General features: G+C 44.2%; 1 protein-coding gene across 2 annotated transcripts; it reads right to left on the bottom strand.

Moving 5' to 3' along the window:
- Positions 1-666: 666 nt before the first annotated feature.
- On the bottom strand, positions 667-16,087 carry VPS26B (VPS26 retromer complex component B). 2 transcript variants are annotated; one of them, XR_011600963.1, is made up of 7 exons: positions 15,865-16,087; positions 11,748-11,904; positions 10,968-11,132; positions 10,183-10,358; positions 8,568-8,710; positions 6,390-6,622; positions 667-1,185 (listed from the first exon to the last, which is right to left on the bottom strand). XR_011600963.1 is itself a non-coding variant. In XM_070952344.1 (6 exons), the coding sequence occupies exons 1-6, from the start codon at positions 16,085-16,087 to the stop codon at positions 6,476-6,478; spliced, it is 1,011 nt and encodes a 336-aa protein (XP_070808445.1). In that variant the 3' UTR covers positions 5,083-6,475. The 2 variants fall into 2 exon arrangements, 1 of the variants encoding a protein (XP_070808445.1); XM_070952344.1 differs by lacking the exon at positions 667-1,185 and having other exon boundaries at positions 5,083-6,622.
- Between the last annotated feature and the right edge of the window lie 403 nt (positions 16,088-16,490).

Genomic DNA, 16,490 nt, shown 5'->3' with positions numbered 1-16,490 from the left:
TAGTCGCTGTTCAAAGTTACAAGGGCATGAAAAAGTGACTTGCCGTGTTTCCCAAAAATACGACCTACCCCGAAAGCAAGCCCTGGCTTTATTTTTACACGTCTGCCCAATGTAAGCCCTACCCACAAAATAAGCCCGTTAAGACCCCGCCCACTCCGGGGTGCACGAGGTGGGGCAAGGCGCACGGGTAAAAATCAAGTTGGGGTGGGGATGGCGGGGTGGGGCTGCCCTACTTACCAGGCCTTGCACACCCTGACACCTTCCTTGCTGTTGTGGTCCGCCAGCAGCCTGCAGAGCTGGCAGCAGTCGGACAGTGAGGAGGCTGGGGAGGAACATGGACCAGTCCTGGAGTCTGGGGAAGGCTCGGACGAGGGCTCTGCATCGGAGGCAGAGATGGGGCCAGGGCCATCTGGGAGTTATGTGCTGCCTCCAGAGTCGGACATTAGAGAGGCAGATGCTAAAAACCTGGATTTCTCACTCGGTCCTGGTTTCTTTCTGTAAAATAATGGAATGTGTCTACACCTCCATTTCCCCGTCTCAGAAGACCAATCTAGCAGCTGAATTTCACAATCAAAAGCTTTCCAGCTTTCTCTCCTACGGCTGGAGAAGTAAAAGGAAGAGCAGGTTTAATTCTTTCAGCAGCTTCAAAATAATATTTATCTCAGAGCCAGACTTGTCACAGAGAATACAAGTACAAGGTACGAACGGTTCTCGCAAAAAGTCCCGTATAGATTTATCGCGCCCTACTTCAAAGTTGTCATCAGCCATTTGGGGAAACTTTTTTTTTTTAAAAAAAATTACATTTACAAGTAAATGTCTCTGCAGTCTTAATAGATTGAGCTGAGAGCAAACTGGATTATTAATTTAAGGTGTCCGCATCCTTTTTGACAAACGGCGATTTTTCTTTTGAACCCACAAAGAACACATTGATAAGGACTCCCAAGTGGCAAAGTTCTCTGAGAAAATGATGGGATGGTTTTGTCATCATCCTGGCTTGGCAACGATGCTGTAACTGAAGAAGGAACTCAGAAAGAACAGGAAAAGTTTCAAGCAGTCCGTGAAGTTCTCCAGAACAGTGGTGGTACCACTCACAAAACTTTCCATCTTCATCCTCTTTCTTGACGAAATATTAGAAAGTATCCTCAGAGGAGGCTTGTATACAGGTAGCCCTCGACTTACAACAGTCTGTTTAGTGACGGTTCGAAGTTAACAATGAAAAAAAAATGACTTACGATCATTTTTCACACCACCATTGTAGCAGCATCCTCATGGTCTCACGAGCTAAAATCCAGACCCTTGCCAACTCATAACTTACGACGGTTGCAGTGTGGATCACCTTTTGTGACTTTCTAACCAGATAAGTCAATGGGGAAGCCAGATTCACTTAACAACCCTGTTATTGGATGTTTTAAATTTTGGGGGTTTTAAATTAAGCCAAATTTATTTAATATTTTAAAATTATTTTAAATTGATGTTGATTCTGTTTTTAAATAGGCTGTACACCGCCCTGAGTCCTTTGGGAGAAGGGCGGTATAGAAATAAAATTATTATTATTATTAACTTAAAACAATGGCAGTGGTTCATTTAACAACGGTGGCAAGTTAGGACGTGAAACGGGGCAAAATCCATTGAACTGTCTCGCTTAGCCACAGAAAATTTTGGGCCCCACTGTGGTTAAGTGGAGGCCAGAACAAAGACTGGTGAGACCAAGAATAAAAATATATACACGTTTTTTTAAATAGAATAAAATTAAGTTATATACAGTTAGTAATTTCCTTCTTCAAATCATTGATCATCATCTCTCTTCTTCCCATCTCAATTGAGTGACAACTTTTGAAAGCATTCTGGACACCCCAAAGTTTCAAGAAGTCCATACGACCATTTGGCCTCTAATGCGCACTACTGCACTAAACCATGGTTTATTTTAATTAAGGTCCATCTGCTTTATCCTTGCTTAGTATCGTGTATTAGCCATGGTCAATATAATTAGGCTGTAATGGTTCAATTTACACCTAATGCTAAATCCATAACTAAGATTTACAAGGCACCTGGGCCAGTTTCGCACAGTGTTCTAAGTCATATTGTGGATTGGCTTGATATTGGCTCATTGTGAACTTGGACACTGTGATTTAAACATGGTTTAGCCCCCTTTCTCTTAGTCAACAAGCCACCTTTAAACCAAACTGGCTTATAACAACAATGCCTACTGAATGAAGTTTCAACCGTTTGGACAATATTTTTTCTCTTGAATATAAAAATGAACAGCTTCAATCATTCTGAAAATGTTCCAAGTTCAAAATAGTGTCCTATACCCAGTTGAAGAAAGATTTGAGGTACTTTCCCACATTGGTCTGCAGGCAAAGGGGCGCCCCAGAGCACCCCAATTTCTCATGTTTTTTCCCAACGGAGTCACTTTTCTGGCCAAGAGGAAAGAACCCCACTTGATACCCCTGGAAATTTTCCACGGTGAAATTGCTACTTCTGAAATCTGGACAGGGTGCAACCCACAAACTTTAGATGCCGACATCCATGAGGACTAGAAACCTGACTTTATTGCAGAACAAAAAGCGAGACGGTTGGTATCTTTCCATGTTTTCACAGAAACTTCTGTGAAAGGTGATCAGGAATAAGATTGGTCCAGAATTCTTAAAACCGTTAGCTACTTACCTTTCAGTTATTCATTCAATTTATATTCAGATGGTATACTACAAGTAGTTTATAAATAGTATAGCGAGTAGAACCGTAATTTCCCTTTTCTAGAGGAAGACGTTCACAATTCTAATTCTCATCCCGTATGGCAGAATCAGGCAACTAATTTAGACACCATTATTTTAAAAACAAAAGGCAACTGAGATGCTAAGTCAGTTTATCAGTAGCCTTAATATATATAGTTCTTTTTTTTTTTTTCCTTTCCCCAAATTGGTGGGGAAAACTGCACCTTTGTTGCTGAACTCTGGTGATGCAAACACCAGGATCGGAAGCCTCACGAAGTCCCCGGACAATCCACTCCAATTTAAGAGCATGTATAATGTAACATTTTTTAAAAAAAATTAAAAATAAAATACCAGGGGAATCCTAAAAGTGCTGAAGTCCAAAAATGGACCGAGACAGTACTGACCATGCTGCTAAATGAGTGAACGTGGATTGATTTCACACACTCTTCAGAACATTTGCAAACAATAACCCATGATTTCAATCCACCTTTAGGACAAAAAGTGCTTATTTATCACACAACGGAGCCAGGGAATAAGAAATCAAACAAGACTGGCCACAACTGTCCTTAATTTGTCTGAAATGGCATAGGGCCGTGATGGCGAACCTATGGCACGAGTGCCATAGGTGGCACACGGAGGCATGTTACCTGGCACGCCAGCTCAGCTCTGGTGCGCGGCGGCCAGCTGATTTTCGGGCCTTCTGGGCCCACCAGAAGTAGGGAAACAGGCTGTTTCCTGCCTCTGGAGGGCCTGGGGGGGGTGAAAGCCCATTTTTCTTTCTCACCTGGCTCCAGATCCTCTCTATGCATCTGGGGAGGGCAAAAAACAGCCTTCCCCACCCCTCTTTAGGAGTCTTTGGAGGCTGGGGACAGAAAAAGTCACTTCCTGTCCAACTGGAAACGGGCCTTTTCTGGCCTCCGGAGGGCTTCCGAGGGGGTGGGGAAGGCTGTTTTCAACCTCCCCAGATGTATAGAGGGGATCTGGAGCCAGGTGAGAAAGAAAAACGGGCCTACTGGGCCATCGCATGCCAGGAGCGGGGGGAGGGGGTCGTGTGCGCATGAGCGGGGTGGGGCGCATAGAATTATGGGGTGTGGGCACGCACGCGTGCGAACCTCCCCCACTTCCCGGCACGCGATGGCAAAAAGGTTAGCCATCACTGGCATAGGGTTTCCTGCTTGAGCAGGGGATTGGATTAGAAGACCTCCAAAATTCCTTTATTCTCTTCTGTTATTATTAATTCCTTTTGAAAGGAACGGGGAACAAAACCCAAGAAAATTCAGCTTGCACTATATTTAAGATGCACTCAGCTCATTCCATACCCTGACTAGGGTGGCTCAGTCACTGAGCTTGTCGATCAGAAAGGTCGGCAGTTTGGCGGTTCGAATCCCTAGTACAGGTCTCCTGCGTGAGCAGGGGGTCAGACTAGATGACCTCCAAGGTCCCTTCCAACTCTTGTTACTGTTATCTTCAGCTAAAGTTGAAAATTTGGTTTCTCTGCATGGAAAGGTGGAAGATCTCTGCTGCAGGCGACTGGACGTCCATTTTTCTAGCCTGAATGAGCTCAGGAAGCAAAGCAAAAGTAGGAAGCAGACGGAGAGCGGTCACCGCTGTGGCAACATCGCTAAGTTAGGTGGGCTGGTGGCTCATTGTTCACAGAAGACATTTGTGTCCGTGATCCGCTCTTTTTGGCTCTTTTCCTCCAAAAGATGATTTTCTGCAGAAGAACAGCTGTACGGTTCCCAGCAGAGACACACGCTGTCCCAGCAGGAAACAAATCCAGAACAGTGTCATCAGGCAGAGATGCAACAGAGAAACTCCTCTGAGAGGAGGGTAGGCGGTTGCTTCCATTTTTCTCACCGCACACTTTACGAATCCCAAGAGTGGGAAGCAACAGAATTCTTGGGAATCTCGAGAAAATAAATTTGACTGGGCTTAAAAATAGGGGTGGGGAAGGATGGCCCTTTTGTGACTTGTGGACTTCAACACCCAGAATTCCATGCTGGCTCAGGAATTCTGGGAGTGTTCTGCCCCAGCTGTGGACCCCAAAAAACGCAGCACACACAAAGTCTGTACAAACCTTAGTTTACTAAATTAAATCAGTCTTTTTTCAAACAAAGGCTGTTAATTAACTTTCTTAACAGCCTACAAGAATCCAAAGAATAAATAATCGTAACCTTACTAGAGTTGGCAGAAAATTTGCCAGAAGCAATTTGCAAAGAACTAAGATCCAGACGCGAAGGAGTGTGAATGAAGTTGTTCCCTGCAAATTGCTTCAGTCGGCATTCTTCCTTAAATAGGCTAAGGGAGTGGCCAATTAGCCCCAAGCTTTACTCTTGAGGAGACCTCCTCCTGAGGAGCCACTCCTGCTTTTTGGCAGCTCTGCGCGCCTGTGCATCGAGAAGAGGCTCCTCCTCTTCTTCCTCTTCACTTAAGGGAGCTTCTGAAGGCCCTGGCTGAATCCCCGCCTCTGATACCACATCTTCTCCAGCCTCCTCATTGTCCGACTCGAGTGCCAGCTGCACAGGCTGCTGGCGCAGCACTACACCAGCCTCCTCGCTGTCGGAATCAGCTACTAGCTCCACAGGCCGCTGACGGGCCACAACAGGGAGTTGAAGTCCACAAGTCATAAAAGGACCATCGTTTCTCCCACCTCTGGCTTAAAAAGGATAATTTTTGACAGAAGCCAGGACAGGGTGTTTTTAAGTCGTTGCCATTTAAGCGAAAACTGTTTGGCTTTTCCTGCTTTGCTCCCTTTCTCTCTCGGCAAAAATCAGCCTGGGGGAAGCTGGTAGGAAGAACTGTTTTCACCTGATACTTTGCTCACAAACCTGAAAAACGTTAAGACAATGTGTGTCAGAACTAACCACCAGAAAAAAATGGCTCCAAGGAGGTTTCCCGCTGTCTCCCTGAATGATTCAGGCGTTTCCATCTCTTTCTTTTCAGACGGAGTGGTTTGTCCATCACGATGCTCAATCCTCAAAATTTTTTGTCCCCCGTTTACGAGGTGCTTTCGGAACAGGGACTCATGCAGAAACATAACGCTAATCCTCTCTAAAGGTTAAGTCCTTTTTTTCCCCCCCAAGGGATAAAACTTCTAGCGATAAAAATCCTTAGGAGCAAAGTGTGTTTTACCTTCTTCCAGAAACCAAAATACAAAGAAACTTCTTGGCATCCGGTACAAACCGCCATGACTACGGGCACAACATGATGTGCCCAATGTGCAAAGGCCAGGAATTAATGAAGCGGCTTCATTTGGATGACAGAACATTAAGAACGGGTGCTGCTTTGTACACACCGACATACCCGCTGTGATTGCCTGCGCATCTCAGCCATCCAAAGTCTGGGAAACATTTTGACCCGTGGTATATTCACAGATGATTGTTAAATACGTGGTTGAACCTCTCTGGCAGCAGCCATGTTCCAACAGAGAGGACAAAAATTGGGACACTCTTGAAATCAAAATATTCTTCCCTAGTTCTCTTCCGACACAGCATCCAAAACTCCCATCTGTCCTGGCCCCTTTAGCTTATCCACAAATACTGAACGTAGAGAGAAACGGCTGTATTCTTTTTTTTTTTTGTGCGCCAACCCCTTTCCACGGTCCTGTTAAGCTGCTAGTCCTCAAGATAAAAGACGAAACACACACACGCACACACACACAGAGAGATAGACAACCTGACAGATAATTTTGCGTTTGCAAGTTTCTGGCGGAAGAGCCCTTGATGCTTCTTCCCCTCCTTCCACGGTTCCTTCGAGGGCCCTCACTGCCGCCCGTTGTTCTCTGAAGCCTGGCTGGCGGTCCTGTTCTCCGTCTGGGACGAGGTGCCTTCGAAGCGCTGGGCAGCGATGGCTGCCTGGTGGGACATGCTTTTCCTCACGATGTCTCCTTTGCGCCACAACACCACCTCCTGCATCCCATAGGAAAAGAAGACAAGGACAACGTCAAACTGGCGACTCCCAGGGGGAGGGCCTTCTCTGTGGGGGCTCCAACCCTTTGGAATGAACTGCCCCCGGAGATACGGAATATCCCTGATCTCCGTGCTTTCCGCCGTGCCCTCAAGACCCTGATGTTCCAACAGGCGGGGCTAAACATACGAACATGTGAATGATTTTTTAAATGTTATCTAATTCTGGGTTTTATTTAATTGACCAAACTAAGTAATAATTTTAATTAGCAATTTTATGATGTTTGTGTGTCTATATATTTCTTGACTGTACACCGCCTTGAGTCCTACGGGAGAAAGGCGGTATAGAAATATAATAAATAAATAAATAAATAAATAAATAAATAAATAAATAAATAAATAAATAAATAAATAAATAAATAAAAGTGCTGCCCCAAGCTAATCCAGAAGAGGAAATTTAGGGGCCCCAACGGATGCTCAGGACTACATCTCTCATCGTTCTGGACCCCGGATGTTCTGAAAAAGTCTGGGCAGGGGCAGCAATGTGCACCAGAGGCCTTGCTGTGCATCAAACAGGGATACGCTAGAGAGCAAATGCATGGATACCCTTAAATGCCAGCAGGAAACCAATTCCGTAAGAAGGCTTAAAGCCATTTTTAAGATTGAGTATAAGAAGAGAAAGAGGGACGTGGTGGCTCAGTGGCTAAGACCCTAAGCTTGTTGATCGAAAGGTCGGCAGTTCGGCGGTTCGAATCCCTAGTGCCGCATAACGGGGTGAGCTCCCGTTCCTTGTCCCAGCTTCTGCCAACCTAGCAGTTCGAAAGCACGTAAAAAATGCAAGTAGGAAAAATAGGAGCCACCTTTGGTGGGAAGGTAACAGCGTTCAGTGTGCCTATGGCGTTGAGTCATGCCGGCCACATGACCACGGAGACGTCATCGGAGAGCGCTGGCTCTTCGGCTTTGAAACGGAGATGAGCACCGCCCCCTAGAGTCAGGAATGACTAGCACATATGTGCGAGGGGAACCTTTACCTTCGTAAGAAGAGAATCTGGCCAGTCTGATTTTGCTGGACTATAAAGGTAGTCCTCATTTAACAATCATTCACTTATCAACTGTTCAAAGGTACAACAGATCCTCCACCCCAAAGGTACTTATGGCTCAGATCCAGAGTTATGATGATGACACGCATCCCCCCAGATACAAGACCTTGATAACCTACAATCTGGAACGAGCTCCCCCCGGAGATACGGAGGATTCCGGATCTGCGCACCTTCCATCGCGCGCTCAAGACTTTCTTATTTCATCAAGCTGGCCTGGCCTAAATCTTTTTCCCCTTTTAAATGTAAATTTTAATTTGTTTTTAAATCATTGGGTATTTTAAATTCGTCTCAGCCAAATTATTTAATTCGTTTTTATTCTATTTTAAATTTTTGTATTTATGTGTTTTTTTCTGTGGCTGTTCACTGCCCTGAGTCCTTCGGGAGTAGGGCGGTATATAAATCCAATAAAAAACAGAACAAAAAAACCTGCTCACATTTATGGCTGGTTGCTGTGTTTTGTGGTCACGCAATTTATGTTTTTTTTCCCCAGAAAACAAGATTTTTGGCCCCGTTTAGGGCAATAAACGCCCGTAAGATTGCATTGACCCGTTTTAACGACTGTGTCTTTTGCTCAACCGGCACAAAAAAGGTCATAAAATCACGTGAATCAGGGTGCTCGAGTGACAGTCGTCATAACGTAGGATGGGGACTCTAGGTTCCATTACGACTGGCTGGCTGGGGAATTCTGGGAGTTGAAGTCCGCTCAAGCTTCAAGTTGCTCAGGTGGAGAAACATGGCTCTTAGGGCCGTGGCAGGGGGTGGGGGGTGGGGATAAGGGTTTGGGGAACTCCCTGCCTCAGGATTTGACTCCTGTCCCAAACCCCCTCCAGATAATTCGGTTTTCTCACCTGCTGTTTAAAATAACGTCGCTCCTCCTCATCAATTAGCACCAGGTTGAGGTAATAGCGCACCGAGAACTTCTTATTGATGTCTCTCATGGTGGGAGTCAGTTCATAGCCAGCCAGGAAGAGCCGAATTGGGATGGACTCTCCTGCAAAGGAAGGGAGTGGCAGTTAGCCGACCGAGTATTATTATTAGGCCTTTATCCTTCTTTGATATATTTGAGGGGTCCTTGGGGCTCTCTGGGTTTTGTTTTCTTGCAGACGTTTTATTACCAAACTAGGTAACAAAATCAGTACTAGGAGAGAATGGGGATTTGCTCTCTGTTTATAAACCCCCACTCACTCGTAGCACTGATGATGTTACCTAATTTGGTAATGAAGTGTCTGCAAAAAAACAACCAAGCTCAGAGAGCAGCAAGAATTTTACAAATATTCTCCTTTATATATTATGTATTATATATATATTATATATACACTCACACACAAAGGGAGAGAGAACACTGGTGTATGATTGAATAAAAATACACAAACACACACACAACCAGTTATTTTTATTATTTAATTTTAGTATTCATTATTACTGTTTTATTTATTGGTTTCATTATAGTTTTTATTATTCAACGTTGCTATTTTATTTTTCTAGGCTTCATTTTGAGTTTTATTATTTATTTTTAACATGCAACTTTGTTGAGGAATTTTGATTGTAAAATATCAAAATGTGTTTTTTTCCCCCAAATATATATTTATTTTATTCATGCATCACTGCGCTTTTATTCTTATATTTATTTTAGATTTTACCTATGTAGATGATATTATATAATGATATACAATATATATTTTTTAAAATTTATATCTCCAGGCGGTACACATATCTAATATCCCTACCTCCTATAATCCTGGAGTATGCCATAAACAAGACATTAGAATAGTGTTGTGGCCTGCCAGTGGCCAGCAGAGCTGGCAACAAATTCGGACAGTGAGGAGGTTGGGGAGGAACATGGGCCAGTCCTGGAGTCTGGGGGAGGCTCTGATGAGGGCTCTGCATCAGAGGCAGAGAGGGGGCCAGGGCCGGATGCCAGCTATCAGCTGCCTTTGGAGTCAGACATCAGTGAGACAGACAAACAGCTGGAGCCTGTTCCCAGTGTGCGCATGCACAGAGTTTTCAGACGAAGGGAACCGCTAAAGAACAAGGGTCGACTTGGGAGTAAAGCCACAGGTTGACAATAAATGGCCCCTCCCAGAGGGAATAAAAGAGGAGCGAAAGGGGAGTGGAGTTTGCAGGAGACAATTAATTCGCTTAATTGGTTCGTGACTCTCCGAGACTCCTTGCCAAGTTTTGAAGATATCGGCCTGGCAGCTCTCCAAGCCAGATAAGTTCTGTGACTGTAAATTCACCCTTGAAAGACTTGGCTGGATGTGAATGAGAGGAATTCACAGTAACTTAATAAAAAAGGGGTTTTGTCGGGACAAGGAGTCTGCTTCGTGGTTTGGGGAAGCCTAGGTCAGAACAGATGGAGAGAAGTGAGGAAAAGTTAGATGGCTTTCTCTGTCCCCACCACTGGCCACAAGGCCCTTGAAAGCCCCCTCCCCTTCTGCCATGGAGGTGGTTCTTTCACCTCACCTCTCACAGGGGCTCCGTCCATGATCTCATATTTAGCAATGGTGTCATTTTCATGGTAGACGTTGGGCCCCGTGCCAGTGGTTTCCCTCTTGATGATGTCAATCTCCATGTGTTTGATCTTGATCCGGACGAGAAGGAAGTAGATCTTCCCGACAATCACGTCTTTTAAGTGGTACCTGGAAGAGATGGTATAGAATAGCTCAACAGGGAATGAGGCTGGTGGATCAGAATAACCTGTTCTCTTGACAGACCCTTAATTTAATCTATAGCTGTGGAGCTGCTTCGTCCTTTCCTGCAGGGACTCAAGGTTGGAAGTTCTCTTCCAACATTTCTCCGTCACAACAGCTGTAAAAGGGACACTAAAACAGGGTAGATAAAAATCGATGATTTTTTAAAATAAATAAATTAAAAAATGGATTTTTAAAAATTTAAATTGGATTTCTGCACTGTGAATGTTTACATGTTATGTTCAATTAAATCATGGCAACATCTAATGTTTGTGTAGTATTATTTTAAGCAGACTGTGTTTTTCTATTGTTGTGACTTAGATGAAGTTCAGAGCACATTTTATGACCAATTCATGCAAAACTCCACGTAATACCAAGGGGTTCACATACTTTTTCTTGCAACTCTATTATGTCAGCCCTGGTCGTCCTTTTCATTAAACTAGACATACCCAGTTCCTGCAAACGTTCTTCACATGTTCCTTGGCTGCATCAACCACTACAAGACTCACATATCACCCGCCACAAGACTATTAAGAAGTGCACCATAAACCAACTTACTTGGATTTATTGTACTCAAACTCAATATGTAGACAGTCTTCAATCCCCACCTCCATCTTAATGGAGGAGTTGAGCTCTGGATAAGTGCTAAGGGTATGTACCACAATGTCCATCTCTTTCACCACGTCGTTCAATCTGCGGCTCACAGTGGCTCGGAGGAAGTACCTGCAAAAGGGGAAAAGGTGGATTAAGATGCTTCTAACCAGGTGTCAACTCGCAAAGCATCCCTGGCCTGCTCTCAAATTGCCATAGGCCAGGGGGGATGGGAAACTGGCGAAACTGCACAGCAGCCAAAAACGGATGCACATTCCATGCTTATCTCCCTCAAGGCTGTATCCCAGGGATACCTATAGCAGCCGAAGGGGAGCTGCTCTGTTGGCCAATGTGATTGATGACACACCTGGGGGGGGGGGAGGGGGAAAACAGGGTCATAATTGGAGCGTAAATTACGTAGTGTCAGAGCTGGCTTCATTTGGGAACGTTCAGATATGAAGCTCCTAATAAATAACTGGATTTCTTTTGAAGCTTGGCTCAAGACTCATGATTTAATTAGGGAAGAGGTCTTCAAACTTGGCAGCTTTAAGACTTGTGGACTTCAACTCCCAGAATTCTCCAGCCAGCATAAATTCTGGGAGTTGAAGTCCACAAGTCTTAAAGCTGCCAAGTTTGAGGACCCCTGAATTAGGGCATCCGTTGGAACCCTGACACCAGGTTTATCTCCTGGGGAAAAAAACAGAAAAGACTTGGCTAGAGAAACCCACTCGTGGGAATTGAACTCACCTGAGCTTCACATTCTGCCCAGTGTAGGATTCGTACGGTTTCTCCACATGGGTGAATTCAAAGTCAAAAGTTTGTGATTGGGTGAATTCACCAGGACGGGCCAAATCTTTTACCAGAGACACAAATTCATGATGATTCCCTCGGTCGTAGTATAATTCTAGGGAAGGATATACTCTCAATTAAAAAGGATACTTCCATGTTAAAACAAAATTAAAATAGCAACATCAATAGCACTTAAAGACTCATATACCACTTCATAGTGCTTTACAGCCTTCTCTAAGCAGTTTAGAGTCAGCCTATTGCAGGGGTGGGCTTCAAAAATTTTAGCAAGGGGTTCTCTGCCCGGTTGTTCGGTGGGCGTGGCCATGACGGGCGTGGCCTAGTTGGTCTCCTGCACCACAGGAGGGCGTTTTTGCCCTTCCCAGGCTCTGGAGGCTTTCCTCGAGCCTCCAGGAAGGCGAAAATGGCCTTCCCAGGCTCCGGAGGTCGGAAACGTTCCCAAACTTCCAGTAGGCCCATTTTTCGCCCTTGCCAAGCCTCCGCACACACCCTACACTTACCTGCATCCAAAACGGGCTGTGTGGGTACTCTTGGGAGGGGCGGGGCCAGCCAGGAGTGGGATTTGGAGTTCTCCGACCTGCACAGAATCTTAGCTAGAGGTTCTCCCGAACCCCTGCGAACCCGTCAGCAGCCCACCCTTGGCCTATTGCCCCCAATAATCTGGGTCTTCATTTTACCGACCTCGGAAGGATGGAAGGCTGAGTCAACCTTGAGCTGGTGAGAATCGAACTCCTGGCAGTGGGCAGAGTTATCCCTGCAATATTGCATTCCAACTCATTGCGCCACCACGCCTCTGATGCCACCCTGATGTATCACCGTGATATCTGATCCCTTTGAGAAACGTGGGGTGGGGGGAGAAAAAACCCAAAATATTTTGGAGAAAACTTTCTACTAAGTTATTCTGCTGTGCTGATGTTATTTTTCCCTCCCAGGTTTAATTTTGGCCAACATGACACAGAACAGTTACTAGTGCAAGGAAAGGACAACTACAAACTAGGTCAGGCAAATGGATTCAGTTCTGAGCTATTATGTAGAAATGGCCTCTCCTGAGCCACATACACACACAAAAAAAACCAGGCATTTTGAGTTAAGCCATCGCCAACGGTTTTCTCTGGGAATCCAGAATGCTGCGTGAATAATTGAACGAAAGTCGAATGCAACTGAGCAGTCGTTATCTTAAATTACGCAGCATTTTAATAAAGCAAGCTTTACGTAAAAAGGTTGCTCGCCCATTTCCATCAAGCCTGGCGCAGTTCATTGATCTGAGCAGCTCAGAGTTGTTGGCTGCTGTTTTTTACAAAAAGAATTACTACTGTTCCATCTGTCTTGATCAACCAGAAATAGTAACCACTTTTTTTTTTTTTTGCAAAAAGTTTTTTTTATTATTATTTTTTTTTCAAACACACAAATTACATCTTTTCGGAACAGAGCTTTGATCCGGTCATCAATTTGTTCAATTTTTTGTCATCTTTAACAAAATTTTATATATTCTATTTTGCCATAACACTTATTTCTTAATCTTAAATCACATATCTCAACTAATACCATCTTAGAAAAAGTTTACTCATATTTACTTAATCAAAACAATTACGCTTCTATTAACCCACCTTAATTCTTAATTCAATTAATACCTCATAATCAGGGTGGATAAAAATCAATGATTTTTTTAGAAAAATCAAAAAAAATCAGAATTTTTTGATTTTTATTGAATTCATAAATCTATCGTAAGATAGTTTTCTATTTAAGATACATAAACAATTTAGTTTATTCAGCATGAAATGGAGCTTAGTTATGTAGCACAAGGCTGTATATTCTGCAACACTGGGAGTATCGGTGAGTCAACAGTGGGTCAAAGGAGTAGCAAAGATGACAGTTGCTCTTTAAAAATTATGATTTAAATCGAGTTGATTTAAATCAAGTCTTTTTACTAGTGATTTAAATCGACTTGATTTAAATCAAATCCACCCTGCTGACAGTTATTTACTGTTGCCCAGTTAAAATGCTGTGATATTCTATCAGGGAAGAGTGAAATAGAATCAAATCTGGTGCATGCAAGTTCTCCCTGATTAAAAATAACAACAACAAAGAAAATTTACTGGGAAAAAAGTTCAGCAAATTTGCACTCGGAGTATGCGTGACATTCAAAATTGCCAGTTGGCATTTTCAAGATAATTAATAGGTCCTCTGGGTAAACTCTCAGATCCGAGATAAAAATAAATAAATATGTGTGGCCACAGCGGTGAGCTTTGAAAATGGATACAGGATGTTTTCATTCCATGAATATAAAATAAGAAGTGTCACCCCAAAGTGTTATTTATTTTTCACATTTTTCAACCATCCCTCTCCTTTAGGGATGAGTTTAGAAAGTTTCCAGTCTTATGAAATTTGAACGATATAATTCAACAAAGTCTAAAATTAACGTGACGGGGAAAACGGTGGCTTAGCCTAAAGTGTTATCTCAAAAAGCAACATCCATTTGTGAGATGACATTAAGATAACCACGAATCATAAAAACTCCTCCTGCAGCTAAATCTCATAGAAAATTCAATTACAGCCTTCAAGGAAAGGTCAGCGGTAAGCTGACCTTAAAAGAAATAGTTTTTCTTTAAAACCAAGCCACCTCTACATCCTAACAAAAATTTAAGACTATCATCATAAAAACACTGAAATCTGAAAACTCATCCACTCCTTAAAAGTTCAATTTAGACCTGAAGCAAGCCTAATCTAATCCAATAGAAAAGCATTTATTTTACCTAAATTAGTCAAAAAGCGATCGTCACTCTAATAGGATTATTGCCAGTGACCATAAAAACTCACCTTAAAGCTAATCCAATTCCCTTGCCAAATTGAAGCAGTCTACAAAGACGCCAAACTCTAAACCTGACTTGACTTTGGTAGGGATGTCCAATATGGGCAACTTTAAGACCAATGCCCAGAATTCCCTAGCCAGGCATAGCTAGCTAGGGAATTCTGGGAGTTGAAGTTCACAACTCTTAAAAGTTGCCAAGGTTGATACCCCAGCTCTAAGGCAAAATATTTTTTGCTGCAAAGCAATTCAGAAAGTTACTCTTTGTAGTGAGAATAAAAAACTGCCAATCATCGTAAAAATATACCCCAAACCTCAAACTCTGTTTAAATTTTATCCCAAACACCAAAGATATTTTCCATCCTCAGAATTACCTACTCTTCTCTGACTGTCAAAAACTTTTACCATGTTTCAGTGATGTCCTTTGATGGCATGCCAGAAGACACCAAAAGCTGGCTTCAGAAGTATCATCCAGGTTCTTTTACGGATAGTCCTCATCTAGTGGCCACAATTGGGACCGACAACTTGGTCGTTAAGCAAAGCGATAGTTAAGCAAAACGGCAACTGTGCTTACGACCTGACTTCAGCTTTGGCTTGTTCTGAAGACCTTGCTTTACCCTTTGCAGTAAAGTTACCTTTTCATCACTCTCATAACAATGATTGGTCACTAAACAAGTCAGGTGCTAAACGGGCACTCCTTGTACTTGCACTTGGCTTAAGGGACTACTGAAATAAAGCATCGTGAATGCAGTTTCTGCTTATCAAGGTAAAGTTAAAGGTTCCCCTCGCACATATGTGCTAGTCATTCCCGACTCTAGGGGGCGGTGCTCATCTCCATTTCAAAGCCAAAGAGCCAACGCTGTCCGAAGACGTCTCCGTGGTCATGTGGCCGGCATGACTCAACGCCAAAGGCGCACGGAACGCTGTTCCCTTCTCACCAAAGGTGGTCCCAATTTTTCTACTCGCATTTTTTACGTGCTTTCGAACTGCTAGGTTGGCAGAAGCTGGGACAAGTCACGGGAGCTCACCCCATTATGCGGCACTAGGGATTTGAACCGCTGAACTGCCGACCTTTTGATCGACAAGCTCAGCGTCTTAGCCACTGAGCCACCGTGTCCCTTGGGGCAAAGAGAACCAGTATTAATTCCCTTCCTACTGTCAGGTGACCTAGCCAGAATGGGTCAAATTCGGGAACCAGGATGAATTCCCTTCCCACCGTCACGCCAACTAGCCAGCATTAGCCCATCTTACCAATTTGCCCAATGAATTCCACCTTGATGCCCTGGTGTTCCAGGCGTTTGTTGGGGTGCTTCAGGGTTAAGATGACCCTCCCGGATACGGTTTCGCCGTCATAAAAGAGGAAATATTTCTCCTTCTTGCCTTCCTCCGTCTTATGTTCCGCCCGGCGCCTGCTCTCGGCATCGCTCAGGACCAGTTCCAATTCGGCGCTTTGTCCAAAGCCAAAGAAGCTCATCTCGGGGGTCGGGAGAGGGGGGGCGGGGCGGAGGGCACCACCCCTACCAAGAACTCCAACAGGACCCCAGCCCAAGCCAGGGAAAGCGGGCCCTGCCTAAAAGATGCTCAAGGCTGGGAAGATGCTGAAATCCGCCCTAGAAGCAACCTGGCCTTTGCTGGACCACTCTGCTGGACCACTCTGGCTCAAGCCAGAGATGGGGATGCAGGAGCCAAAGGGGATGCTGACTGGCTGGGGATGCAGGTGATGAAGCTTTTAAGGCCGGGAAAGGCTCAAGGGCAGAAAGGACCCCCACTTGCCTCTTGAGACCAAGGCAGACCCGGACATAAGGGAACCTAAAGTGGGGGAGAAGGGGGACCCCGAGATGCAGAGCCCAGCTGCAAAGGAGAGCCGAGGGAGCCAA

The sequence above is a fragment of the Pituophis catenifer genome, unplaced genomic scaffold (assembly GCF_029215685.1).
Source record: "Pituophis catenifer annectens isolate HBS135680 unplaced genomic scaffold, rPitCat1.0.hap2 SCAF_12, whole genome shotgun sequence".
Lineage (NCBI taxonomy): Eukaryota > Metazoa > Chordata > Lepidosauria > Squamata > Colubridae > Pituophis > Pituophis catenifer.
The sequence above is the reverse complement of the archived record's forward strand: the minus strand, read 5'-3'. Positions and strand labels throughout refer to the sequence as shown.